Source organism: Scleropages formosus, chromosome 10 (assembly GCF_900964775.1).
Source record: "Scleropages formosus chromosome 10, fSclFor1.1, whole genome shotgun sequence".
In the NCBI taxonomy this organism is placed as follows: Eukaryota; Metazoa; Chordata; class Actinopteri; order Osteoglossiformes; family Osteoglossidae; genus Scleropages; species Scleropages formosus.
The window spans coordinates 16,897,816-16,912,036 of NC_041815.1; the positions used below are offsets into that span (position 1 = coordinate 16,897,816).

Genomic DNA, 14,221 nt, shown 5'->3' on the forward strand with positions numbered 1-14,221 from the left:
AATGGTTGTGATTGACTGAGGCCCTCAGTGTGTATAGATTGTTTTATTATGGAACAAGTGTGGCTGTGCTAATAGAATGAAACACTATCTGTCTCCGTTCACTGCCAACCACTACCACTGGAATTCTAACTGCACCCAGTCATTGTGTCTTGGGTAGTGTCTTAGACATCAAGTATGTATCTTTCTTTCTAAATGATTGTGAAAAAATGAATAAAATGAAATACCTTTTGTGGAAGAAAATCACTGTGAAACTTTCAAAAGTGCTGTTGTACTGAATGATAAGCTCATTGTATAAAAAGAATATATTTCCTTAAGCCTTTATAGCTTTTTTTGTAGAGGATCCTGCTATGCGAAAGCTGAGTGTATCTGCAAAGTATGACTGGAAACGAAGCAGCATGCTGCAGCCTAGAAAGATGCTACTTCTCCAGCTTTGGGATCACATAGTAATGACTGTAGGCTCTTTTCTATGAATTTTCTCTCTCCTTATCCAGATGTACATGGAATAAGCTGCTTCATTCAGTGGTGATTTGTGACTGACCATATGTCTATTTGGGGGAAACGTTGGTGTCATGTTTCTCTATGTACAGCAGGACAGAAATGAGTTTTTAGAGATATGCAAATTCAAATAATGGCTTATGATTGAAGATGATAAAATTTCATCCTACCTGTAATTTCATTGCACTTTGCACAGAGTGCTCCACTAGGCACAGTAAATGGATTTTACTTGTATGCATCTGCAGTGCCCTCAAAATAATGTCATGAGCTAAGTGGATTTACATAATTTAAAGCTGGACACGCTCATATAAAAATACAATTAAACAAAGTCTTTTTGCCACAGGAAGTGGTGATTCATAGATTATTTTGACAGGTCATCAAGTGTGGATCTGTCATCCAGACCTTAAATTTCCCCAGTCCCATTTGTCATAGATTTTTTCTTCTATATTCTACCTTCACAGCACACAAAGATTGATGCTGTAGCAAATTGCATTCACTCACTGCTTTTTTTATGTCCTTCTTCTGTGTTTACACACCCACACATTGTACAACGAATCAGTAAAAAGCACGGAAGGTCTTCCCCTCTCCGTCAGCAGGGTCTGTGTATAGAGTATGCATGTCTGTGTATGTGTGTGTGTGTGTGTGTGTGTGTGTGTGTGTGTGTGTGTGTGTGTGTGTGTGTGTGTGTGTTTCTTCCTCCTTCCTGTCTCCGTCTGGAGCCTCGGCTCCGCCTGTGTCTGATTCGCCTGTCATCTCACAGCACGGTTGCCATGACGCCCGCATCGTCTGGGCACAGCGGCCACTGGGTCTGTTGCTTTTGGTCTTGCTGCATGCTGGCGCCATGCAAGGTGGGGGCAGTCACACTGCTGTCGGCGTCCTCATTGCTCATGTTTTTTCATGTTTAAAATTAACCAGGCAAATTTATTCTTTTTACACCAAACAACATCCTTCATTCTTGTTTTTTTGGGGCACAGTTGGGTTGTAGACAGTAGTTCAGATTGAGGATACATGATTCATTTAACATTTGTCTTCTGAATATGGAAAATTTGAAATGTTACAGGCCCTTTATTATCTTCTGAAGAAAGTCAGCATTGTCTCAGGCTGTGTGATTCATCCAGGGTCGATGTCTTCCTATAAGGTCAAGATTACATAAACATCCTCATAAAGTGGAAAAAATCCCCCCTGAACTGCTTATCCCTTTCAATATTCTTGATTTCCAGGGATTAAAGAAAACAGCTGAAATAGCAAAAGAGGTGGTCACCGATGCCTCTGAGTTTAATGCTCGGCCAGTGCGCTGATATCATGTGTCGAGGCCCTCACCCTGTAGATGAAAATGATTTTCAAACAGAAGTCCTTAAACAAGCTGTTGCTCTCAGACTGAGGAGATGGGGTATATGATATTTTCAAAATCACTGTCATGTTGACCTACCATTGTCACTGGCTGACGGTATGAAGTCTGGTTATGGTTTAATCAGAAATGCGAGACCATTGCTTCTGTTCTCGATGAATAATGAAAACGATGACCTCAAAAGCACACATTTTTTTCCGTCTTAACTGGGTGCATAATCGGAACTAGACGAGGAAAGACATCACATGCAACCTGATACTGCAGCTTTGTCATTTTCTTTCTTAAACATTTCACATTTTCCCTAGAATACAGCTATTACTATTAAATACAGATATTTTTTAATCTTGGGTTTGTGGAATCCACTTAGGGCTGAAGCACAAGCAGAGATGTTGGAGACATGTGCTTTATTGAACCGTGGTAAATGTTCCCGCTCTGGGTTCACTCCTGCTTCCAACAGCTAAACACAGTTACACAACCCTCCACGGGAAGCGGCCTGACCGTGATAGGTGCATGATGGGAGCAATCGCGACATTCAAAGAAGTATGCCGCCGTGAACAATTGTCAGGCGCCCGTGCCATGCCATGGTTTAGAATGTTAATGGGATCATACGTCCCTTTAAAATGAGACTCATTCACTTTGTTCAGTCCAGTTCGGCGTTTCTTATGAAGTAGTGTCAATGGATTAGTAAATGGCCTTTTCCCATAAAGGATCTTTATGAGATCATCTGAGACTGACTGCATCCAGCACTCACAGCTGCCTCGAAAGCTGCATTACGCCTTCAAAGTTTGACAGATAATCATGCAGCCATTAACGTGCACTGAAACAAGTGGAATTCTTGTGAGATATTTGAGATATTGCCGTTTTAAAATTGAGTACTAGTGTCGTTCCTATTATTCTAATCATATGTTTACAGCTGGTAAAAAATTCTCATTCTTCATCATGCTTATGAGTTCTACTAAATCATGATAGGTACAATAACGTTCTTTTGGGGCTTGGCAAAATGCGAGGAGGCCAGTTTAGCCCATGCCTATTGAGTTGAGACCGTTCCCCCCCAACCTGAGCAAGGTAAGAAGGGAGATAGAGAGAAATGCCCGGTGTGTGTTACTAAGAATAACAATAGCTTTGTAACTAAGTGCCAGCTGCAACACGAGGAGCCGGGCGCGCGGTGGACGCATGCGCGCGCGGCGGAAAACGTTCTGGAAACCGCGAGTGGCGGAGCGCGCGCTGGACGGCGGCTAAGGCAGTTTTCTCTTTATGTGTGGTGGGTCAGCGAGATGCTCACGTAACTACGACACATGCTTTTTCGTCGCTGTCTGACAACTTTCGAAAGATTTTTTTTTTTTAAGTTAAGGCTTACTAACATCGATTTTTTTTTGGGGGGGGGGGGCTGAGGTACTTTCTCGTCACTGTTTTTATATTTTTAACTGTTGTTTGGCGCTTCGCTCTCGTTCACCATGGAAACAGCCTGTCTCTGAGGCACTGACTGAAGTAGCTCGACGGGTGACCGTGACATTTACGCAGGAAGGATCGCTGGATTTAATGGAAAAAAAAAAGTAAAACAAGAATGAATGAAAAGCAATAGTAACTTATTTATTTCTGTGGTGGATTCCGAACTCTTTTGGCTCCGTTTACTGCGAATCTTCATTCATGCGCAAACATTTTTATTCTTCTTGTTGTTGGCTTCTGTCAGAAGTAGCTGCTCTGTACATCTGAGGATTCAGGATTCTTCCAACAGACTCTCGCTCGGCTTCGCCCCATCGCGGCGGGGGGATAGAAGAGGCGGCGCCAGCGGATCTCAAGAAGACCGGAGCGGAGAGTGCCTCTGTCTTCATCACAGACAGTCGCTCGAATCGAAATCCCCTTCCAGTGTGACACATTTGCGGCCAGAGTCCTGCCGCGACTTAATAAAATCCGGCGCTGAGAAGCGAGTGTTTGTGTTTTCACTATTTCAGCAGCGGGGCGACGGTGCCCGGCCGACACAGGCAGCATGATCGAGTCCAGGGTGGTGGTGCACTGCCTCTCGCTCCTCATCCTCGTGGGTAAGTCTCTCTCACAGCTCTCCTCTCCTCTCCAGAAATAAGCACCGCTTCTTTTTTATTTTGTTATTTACACGCCATACCATAGTAAAGAAGGCTATGCGTGGACTGTTGTCACACACGTAACCCTCTTTGTGTGTTCTGTGCCCCCTGCGTGACCGCGCCCCCGCCCCCCAGCCACCCAGCCTGAGCACCACGTGCACTACGTGAGAGTGGAGCTCCCTTTACTACATGTCATGATCTCCATTAAAAGTAATGCGGTGCGCACCGTGCCTTTCACGCTGCGCACTGTAGGGAAGTGATTTTTCAAAGCGCTTCTTTTAAGAAAATGTGTTCCATTCAGCTTTATTTCTCAGAGCACCTGTTAATTAAGTCTAAATATATTTTCATAGACCGCGGCGTTTCCCAAGGCAGCTAAGTAAGTTGCAGCGTTCGATAACCAACTTCACGATGCTACCCGTGTCTACAGAGGGGTGTTCTTGCTTTGTCAGTTGTGGGTGTGCATCTTTATCAACATCTTAGAGTGTGAATTGACCCAGAGACCTTCAACTTGAAGAGAACGATCTGAACCTCTATGGTACGTTCTTACAGATATGCTTCAAAGTATCTGCTTTGATGTGTTAAAACATTATGTCAGTTAGTAGAAGTCACTGATGTGTTGCCTGTCTGTGGCGTTTAAAAGTTATCGTTGATTTTTCTACAGAACGATGGCAACAGCAGAAGTATGATAGTATGAAATAGTTTCAACAACAACCATTGTTGCTTATGAGGTCAGACTACAAAATCTCAGAAGCTAACAGACATCTCTGCTGTTATAATAAGACTGAAACATCACTTCACCTGGTGAAACAGTTTCAGACGGTTTTCACTCAGGAAAGCAGAAACAGGCTATACATTGGATGAACCTGGAAAAATCAGGACCATGTGTTATGGGCTAGTAAATATTTGCCAAAACATTTTTGAAGAATGGATGGATTTGTGGACCAAGATTCAAGGAAAGGGTGAGTTTGCATTACCCCAAAGACCCCTCAGATTTTCTCACACAGAGAAAAGGGCTAAGAAGAGTGCAAAACAAAAGGCAAAAGGTGGAATATGCCATCATGTAGAATTTTCTAGACGAGAAGTATCGGACAAAAGTGTGGTACTGTGAGTTTGTCTAGCTAACGTTTTCTGTAGACTTTGCAGATTCATTAAGGACCACTGATATTTTGGAAATATAAAGATAAATATTTTCCACTGCTTAAACATAACAGACATGTCTGAAACAAAAAGAGAAAATGATGATGAGAAAAAGTAAGGCTCATAAGCAGTTATCACTGTTTGCCTGGCATAATTCCTCATACTCTATATTCTACAGTAAATTGGCTGCACTTGTCTTTCTGTCGGCACGGGTGCGGTGGCGCAGTGGGCTTGGGTGGGTCCTGCTCTTTGGTAGGTCTGGGGCTCAAGTCTTGCTTGGGGTGTCTTGTGACGGGCTGGCGTCCTGTCCTGGGTGTGTTCCCTGGCCCCCCCTCTTGCTGTGAAACAATATTCTGCTGGTTACTTTGATGAAAGAATTCTACAGAATAAAAACCATAATCTTCTGATGCTTAAGATCAACCTTATCTATCACAATAATGCCATTAAAAAGTGGTATGAAATGTATACTTTCACTACTGCAGGGTTTAGATGTGATATATTGATAATACTAAGACAGTCTTGATATACCTTTGGTAAAACAATACATTGTTCTTCTAATATTGCCTTTTGTAAATTTCATATTCGAATGATTAAATACTCTGAGTGAAATAAATTGCATGTGCGTGCATAACCAAATCTTAATCTTAAAATCATCCTTGTAATTTGTAATTATCTGATGCCTATGAGCACTTTGGGTTCATCTCATGTTAGAAATGTATATAGAACTGACCACACAATTTTCCAGTTATGAAATCATAATTTTCAAAGTAATGTCTTGTCATGCTCAATGTACTATACACATTTTCCCCTGGGATTGGAATTTATAGCAGTATATATTTTCTGTATGAGAACTGTGGTTCAAACCAGAAACCCTGGTAACCATATGTTACACGCGGTGCCATGAATTGAGAATGGGAAAGGATTTAGATGCAGCAGATAAAAGAGTGATGGTGCTTGCCATCCTTATATTTAGTGACTCGTGATCTGCAATTGTGGTCCTTCCTGTAGCATGTCCAAGATTAACCCTGCCACAGATTATAAGGAAAATGATCACTAAGTTATTCCACACCTTCGTTAGTGTAATTTTTTTCTGTGTATTATGTGCCTTTCCCTTTCTCTGTGTTTTCATGTGCTCCCCTGGCCTTTCAAAAAAAAAATTAAATAAATAAATAAAAGGGATGTGATCAAATCTGACAGTTGGTTATTTGGGCTGTGGTTTATGTAATAGATGTCTGAATTTCATCAGAGACACAAAGATGGAGGAGAGTACAATGATGAAGTATTCCATCACTTATTTTGATTTAAAGCACATAGCATGTCATGCATTAACCCTTTTTAGTCCAAACACGGTCACTGTGGTAAATTGTCTTTGAGTTTTTTCCAGTAGTCATTTGACATTTTGAACTGAGCAGCACAGTGTCCTAAGCAGAGAAATTCCTGCACAGAGGGTTGTGTAAAGACCTCCATGTTGTGGATGGGGAGGCTAGAGGAAAGTGAGCACATGACTTCTGTTGACCATGTTGGAGGGGAGAGTCTTCATAGGCATGGAGGAGGACCATACAAGACCATACTCAGTTCTCACTGTGGTTGATGGACGTGTCCCCAGTGCAGGTGAGCAGACCCGTGTGTGTGGAGGCTCCCTCTGAAACCGAGGCCGTTCGGGGGAGCCACATGAAGCTTACTTGCATCTCCTGCATGAAGAGAGAGGAGGTTAAAGCTGAGACTCGGGTTGACTGGTACTATGTGCTGTCCAACAATGAACCCATTCAAGTAGGTGATGTCTTAAATTGTTGGTATCATGAAAAAGGTCTAGTTAAATTTGTCTTTCTTACCTCATTTGTAGGCATGATGCACATATTTAGGCTCATAAGTTTTTCTCTCTTCATTCATTACCTCAACAAAGAGTGACGTTTGATAGTGTAAAATAAGCAAAGGAGCTGCATTTTGCTGACCAAGCAGAAATATGAATGTAGAAGGAAGCAGTGTTACTGAAAATGAGACACTGCTTTGTGGTTCCATCCTAAAAATGCATGTGTGTGTTGGGGTTGACAGATCTTCCAGTACGATAGACAACCACAGGAGCTGGACGGGCCCTGGAAGGGGCGTCTGTTGTGGAATGGAAGCAAAGACCTACAAGATGTATCCATCAGCATTATCAATGTCACACACAATGACTCGGGCATCTACAGGTGTGATGTATTTCGTCAATTCAACTATGACTTCTATACACCTTCCTTCAGTGTCCGAAAGGAAATCAGACTGGTTGTACACGAAGGAGGTAAGGATTCTTACACTTCTGCTGAGTGGTCGCACAACATAAAAGGTCAGACTGTGTAGAAATGCGTGATATGGTCTTTATATGTGTGTCTAAATACTGTTTTATACATATGCCATGTTTTAATTTTCATTAAAAAATAAATGGAGTAATATAGGCTGTTACCTGTAATATTTTTACTGCAAAAATCTGTTGTTGTTTTGCTGAAATTAATACTTAATCATTTCAGTTGCAGACTCAACTGGTATACCTGCTTTTCTTGTTTGTATTGCTGAATAATTGTCTGTTTTTGTTCTTACTGTTGTTGAAACTTACTGCAAAATGGACTTTGGTTTCAGGGGAGGGGTTTAGCTAACCACCTGTAACTGTCTATTTTAAGGGGTAATGTACAGACTGCGGTTTGTTTCCTTTATTTCATGGATGCCTGTCCTGAGATTGCTATTCGTAACCTTTCCGTTACTTATATCGAATATACCATTTCAGATGTATATTTGGATACATTTGCACATGAATGCCAAAAAACCGCACCTCCATCTGCTTCCTGGTAACAATGAAACGGGAAGAGCAGATAGAGCTGGGCCCAGTTGTATCCTAGTGGTGGGTTAGTCCGGTCTCAATTGAATTGATAGCTGAAATCAGCGCCTAACAAATTTAGCTTCTCCTGCTACGCACCACAAATGTACAACTTGTCTCTTACATCTGTAATCATAGGGGTGTCAGTCTCTCGAATTCAGGAGATCTGTAACTGGTCTTTGGCTTTCCTTGGTCTTCATTCTGGTGGTCTATAGGATAATCATTCTAAATTTGTTTATCTTTCCTCAACTATTTATAATGAAAATAGTTGTTAATCAATTCCAGGCCTGATGTAGTGAAATGTTTTAGAAGCCATTTCAACAGAAGTTAAAAAAACACACACTAGATATACCTGATTCTACAGGCCTCTTGGTGCAGAGCTTGACACCCAGATGGAGCACAGTGGTTCTCTCAAACTTCACATGAAGGCCAGAAGTTCGAGGCCAATTGAAGTTTTGCAATGAAAATTGTGTAATATACAGTATGTTGAGTCAGGCTATTTATAGAGTGGAATGGAATGGGAAGCCATTTCAGTCTGTTAAACCCTGTGGGGTTAGCATTTACAACTCCATGGCATGGTTGCTCTGCCAGGCGTGGGCACAGTGCTAATCAGGCAGTGGGTGTTGTGATTTCCGTCTGCTGGGATGGCTGGAGCAGAGCAGCGTTTGATGTGACTAAAGCGGCACGTACGCACTGTGTGTGTTAAAGGGATATACGACTGACGAAGAACACGTCAAAGTAGAGAACCTCTGTGGTCACATGTCATTGGTTTATCTGTCCATGTATTGTAGCAACCAAGGCAAAATGGAGGATGTGTTTTGTGAGATACATAGCTAGAAAAGATGTTTATGCTCCTTACAATAAAATAAAGCAAAGGTGAGTGTGAAACAGCCCATTCCAGAGATAGGGAGCACGAGGGACAGTGTGACAATAACAAAGGCTAATTTCGTTACTTTACATTTGAAAGCAGCCTCAGAAAAGGAAAATGTTGGATATTTGCTAACATTTTACATGGGCAGTCTCCAGCTATGGTCAGAGGGAGCCCCAATCCAGGCAGTGTGCTTGATGACAAACAAATGATAATAGTGGGTTTCTTAGGGGATATGGAGCAGTCTCCTCATCACCGCTGATTAGGACTAACTACCGATGGAGAAGTCCAGTGACTGACACATTTCAGGTTAAGGGAGCATAAAGCCCAATTTCGAAACAACTGAATGTAACCTATTACAGTACTCGTATTTGATGTCGTTATCTGAATCCAGTTACCTTCGAGGGTTACTGAGTATTTGGGTCTCTGGGTAAAATATACCACTGCCTGGACAGGGTACTCCATATGGCTTGTGCTGTACTGAAGTGTGCTACAATGTTTTGATGCTGTTTCTTGGACCTTTGGGTGCTAAACCAGATCATTGTTTACTGACACTGGACACACTTGCATATGCATTTTTATAACCAAGGAATGTACAGTGCATGTAGGTTAATGCACAAGATGCATTCCACGTGATTTTTTTTGGCCAATCAAAAAGACATTATTGTTGGGTATCTTTTCCATATGAGAAGTCACTGAAATAAAGGATGTTGATTGGATATTATGGCAGTCTACCAAATTCATCCCTGAAGAATTTGCCAAAAAAAATCTGTCACATGGACACGCAGCATGCGGACTGTGTCCCATTCTACTGAGATTCGTCTTGCTTGTTGTTTGACTGAGTATTTATGCAGCAGAGTTGCTCTTTTATTTACGGGGTTGTGGAACATGAACACGTAGGATAGATGGAGGATCATAAGAAAATGGAATAGTGGAGTTATGAGTGACCTCTGTGAGAATACATGCCATTCACCTGTGGCTGTCAGGTACGTTTACTTGTACACAGTGATATTTACATATGTGTAAAATAGCAATGGCTGATGGCTGAAAACTGAGTCAGTATTAGGTAGGCATTTGGACTGAGAGAAAACAGCCAACAGTTCTCAGAGAAATCACTTCTCCTCCTGCAGCTTGCTTCACTCTGTCATCTCAGTATGTAAATATAATAACCTTTCTTAAAAGTGAATGAAAACAAGTTAGCTCATGTGACACAGTTTATTGTTCCAATGCTGTCAAATACCTTGACACTGACTGAGTTACCCAGTGTATCTTGCTTCTCTAAATATTGTTTTCGATTTAGTTTTTTCAGATTTCACGGGGTACACATTCCGCACAATTCAGAGACGAATGCTCAAAAAATTCTAAACCAGGCTGTTCTTAAGAGGAGCTGAGTGTAAGCTGCTGGATTTTGGTTATCCCATGCGGTGTGAAAAAGAAAAGATATACATGATCTCCATAGATGGTTCAGGAATCATGTCTAAAGACAAGTTTAAATGTAATAATCTGATATCCATTACATTATCTATTGTAATTTAAGTAGTAATTACATTTGCGGGTAAGGCTAAATATAAATAAACCATGCCGTCATGACATGGTTTTATGACGCTACCATACACTGTGGTACTCTCTCAGCAGTGGTATTGCTTCAGCAATGTTTCACTTTGGTGGAAAGGGGGTTCTCTGTCAATATGAAGATGGATGGTACAGCCACAGGGCTGGCAGAGTGAATCTGAGTTGTGTCTCTCACTGTGCAGGTGTTGAAGACGCCACAGCTTTTTACTCGGAGATCATGATGTATGTCCTGTTGGTGTTTCTCACCTTTTGGCTGCTGGTGGAGATGATCTACTGTTACCGGAAGATATCCAAGTCAGACGAGCAAGTGCAAGACAACGCGTAAGTTTTTTCACTGCGCTTGAGCAGTCAGCAGGCACTTGTTTTTAGACTGGATTTTCCTTCAGCCAGTCAGTTCCAGGTAGTAATGTTTTTTCTCCACAACAAAATTCTTATTTTTTCAGGGGGTGAAAATATTAAACTGAAAAACAAATACTTGTAATATAAGAGCATCCTGTTGATAATGATTTGTTTCCTTCTTGAAAGGCTGGTATTGGGGAAAAGAGATGTGAGGGGGGAATTTTAGCAGGAAGCAATGTCTGCTAAGGAGGTTTTTCATCTGAGTGCTGCGTAAACCATTTGATGATGGAGTCTAAAGAAGATCCTGGGCTGAGGTCCACCTCCATTGACTGCTGACCAGAGAGAAAGTTTGGGAGGGGCTGTGAGCTTTTTCATACACACTAGTTGTACTTCTGTGCACCCTGACGTACATCACAGCCTGTCACGAGGCCTTCGTGTTGCACTGCTTGTGAAGCAAACCTGGAAATTGCAGTGAATGATCACTGGAACTGCTATGCCTGAAAGGGGCCTGTTCCTCTGTCTGCTGACTGTACTGACTGTCACTACACAGAAATGTATCCGCACAGGAAATGGAATACTACCACACAACATATTGTGGTTGACTGTAAGTCATTAAATTCAACACCGAGGGATAATAGGATGCGATGTTTAGATGGCTGGGTGAGGCCAATCTTATCAATCCTCCTTGTTCCATCACGAGTTCCCGATGGTAGCATTACCTGATGTGTGCAGTAGGACAGCAGACAAAGCAGGCTCTACTGTGCTCTACTATGTCCCATAATAGCACTCAAAACCAGCGCACACCAGTTTGCCTTTCCTTTTGTCTAATATGTCACTGTGCAGCAGTCTGCCTTTCAGATTGCACCTGTTTGTGACTAATCTGAAAGGAAGTGAAAAAATGAAACGGAACGTGCATAAAGCGTTATGAACTCGGCACACTCCTTGCCAAGGAATGGTTACTAATCCAGTTTGTTTTCAGCATCCTCACTCTTTTTGTGGCGTACTGTTTTGCTATTGTAGCCATTTCCAAATATGTTTTTATGGATGTTTCTTCTCCCACCTCGTGCTTCAAGTTCTACTGTCTGTGTGAAGGCATGAAGCAATTCCAGCAGGAAGCACGCAGTTCAAACAGAGCAGGACTCCCCCATAGCAAGCATCCAGTTCTGCCTCACAGAGAGTACAGACAACAGTGTTCTCAATGTTGTGCATTTCGAATCCCATTTTGTATGGGGCCATCTCGTATCTGGTGCTCAGGGGTGCACCCACAGCGCTTAGACCTGCTCTCTTTCTGTACCCATTTACCCACAGGACAGACTACCTAGCCATCCCATCTGAAAATAAAGAGAACCCGGGTGCTCCAGTAATGGAATAAAAGTGATTTTCTCACACAGCAACGGTATTTTACACCTGCCTTTCCATGTACTCCTGGTCAAATGCATCCTTCCTCCTCCCACTCACAGTGTCTGTGCCTAACCAAAGTCATCAGCCCTGGAAGTCCTTCATCTACTTACTCCCATGAAGCTCATCTCCATTTCCTTTGAACACTAGCTCCCCTTTATGATGTGACCCCAAACCTGTCCCCCATGTGATTTGCCAATAACAGTTCACAACTCTAGATGAGCAGAGTGGAAGTGATTCACAGAAACTGGGTAATAGTAGAAGTCATGCACGCAGGAAGTGACAATGTGGAGTTATAGAAAAATGACCAAGAGAAAAACAGAATTGGCAGAGAGAATATGGTGACACCTGTCTTCCTGTTTGTCTTTCGCTCCATGTCCTGTACCACTCCTTCCTGTTGTGCTGTGTCTCCATATTGTCCTGATTCTCACACCAGTGCAGTACTGCTGCTTCTGGTGCACCTCACCAAAGATACAGGTAGATACTGAAAGACACTTCCTGCCACGTTTCACTGTTTTGGTGACATGAAATTTGAAGGATATTTCACAAAAATGGGTTAATTGCTACCATAATCCTATGCCAGTTTTGCATTGCGAATTAAATAAATTTTAATGAAATGCTGTACGCAGAAAGCTCTTCTGTCATTGAGGCTGAACGCAAAAAATGCACTTAGAACATGTGTAAGATTTGATACCTGAAAAAGGCATCACTAAAATTTTCAGAACCATGAAGTTTTGCAGGTATTTTTTGTGCACTAGTTGTGCAAATTAGAATGTCAGCATCACGTATGGAAGTAACGTTAACTGTAATTACTTACATTTCTTCATTTAGCTGATGCTTTTTTCCAAAAGGGCTTACACTGTTAAGGTGCTTACAATTATTTACCCATTTATACAGCTGGATAATATTACTGGAGCAATTTAGGGTAAGTACCTCGCTCAAGGATAATACAGCTGGAGGTGGAAATCCAACCTGAAACCTTTGGGTCCAAAGACAGTAGTCGAATCACTACACTTCCAGCTGTCCTTACTTATTAAACAAGTACAAGTAATGATGTTACTAACTTGGCAAATCAAAGGCTACCTAGTTGCTGTATCTAACCAGTTAACTAACAACATACCTGGGCTTAGTATGAAGAATTGATTATAAAGCAAATTGATTATCCTAAAAGTCTTGCTTGGAAATTAACTAAATATATTCAACATATGTTGATGAAGTATACAGTACATTGAGACTACTAGTTTTCATACACACTTCACATCTTTATTGCTCTGTGTTGTGTCAGACTTGGGGTCAGTGACCACTGTTAGTCTAAACGTTAGGGTCATACACTCGTTTTCAATCACTGTAACTGGCTTTAGTATAAGCACCGTATGCTGTGAATCTTTTTTATGCAATCCTTCTGTTTTTAGGTGATTGCAGGTATACAGCATGATCATTTATGTCTGCCAGTGAGATCAGTGGAACAGACAGAACATAGCAGTGCCTTTGGAATCCGCTGGAATAACAGCTCATCTCTCTTGTCTTTTTCAGGTAGTGAGTCCTAGTTTATGGTTGATTGGCAGAAGGGAGCAAGCACAATGAACTCTTCAAAGGCACTGCGCTGAAGGTGTCAGGAATGACAGTTAACCACCTGGAAATTAGCCAAGTTAATCATTTTTGTTTCGTTCTGGAGTCTTGTGCAAAGAGCTCTTTTTGTACTCAGCCAAGCGTCCGTGCTGTTCTTCATTCATGTCTGTGTGAAACATGTCCGCGACCGTCCTGGCTGCGCCTTAGCGAGGTGTCTTTGTGCTACTGAGTGTCCGCCATAGCAGAACCTTTCGCTTGGTGAACCGTGATGCAGCAAACAGCAGTCACAGTGACAAACTCAATGCCAATCGCTTTTCCTACCATGAGCGCACAACTGTGTACGGTCACATTTCCGCTAGTCCGCGTGCATTTGAGTCAAATGTTGTAATGGCCATTGCTAATGTGAGAGTGTGTCACAGAAACCTACTTCCTGCCTTAAGATTGGTTTGGTACAGACAATTTAAAAAATGATTTGCTAGTAAACAGCGTTTCGTTTGAAAGCAGTTCGGGAGGCGAACGTGCTGAGAGGGGGTTTCTGGAACGATTTACATGTTTTATTCACGTTTTTA

The 14,221-nt window shown here is 42.0% G+C and overlaps 1 protein-coding gene across 5 annotated transcripts; it reads left to right on the top strand.

The window, feature by feature from the left end:
- Nucleotides 1-3,008: 3,008 nt before the first annotated feature.
- Nucleotides 3,009-13,848, top strand: scn3b (sodium channel, voltage-gated, type III, beta). Of its 5 annotated transcripts, XR_001965699.1 has the most exons (8): nucleotides 4,330-4,456; nucleotides 4,583-4,880; nucleotides 6,665-6,828; nucleotides 7,111-7,336; nucleotides 10,529-10,667; nucleotides 11,994-12,081; nucleotides 12,520-12,560; nucleotides 13,617-13,848. XR_001965699.1 is itself a non-coding variant. In XM_018742898.1 (7 exons), the coding sequence occupies exons 2-6, from the start codon at nucleotides 4,802-4,804 to the stop codon at nucleotides 12,055-12,057; spliced, it is 672 nt and encodes a 223-aa protein (XP_018598414.1). In that variant the 5' UTR covers nucleotides 4,330-4,456; nucleotides 4,583-4,801; the 3' UTR covers nucleotides 12,058-12,081; nucleotides 13,617-13,848. The 5 variants fall into 5 exon arrangements, 3 of the variants coding, with proteins under 3 accessions (XP_018598415.1, XP_018598416.1, XP_018598414.1); XR_001965698.1 differs by having other exon boundaries at nucleotides 11,994-12,560; XM_018742898.1 differs by lacking the exon at nucleotides 12,520-12,560.
- Nucleotides 13,849-14,221: the final 373 nt, after the last annotated feature.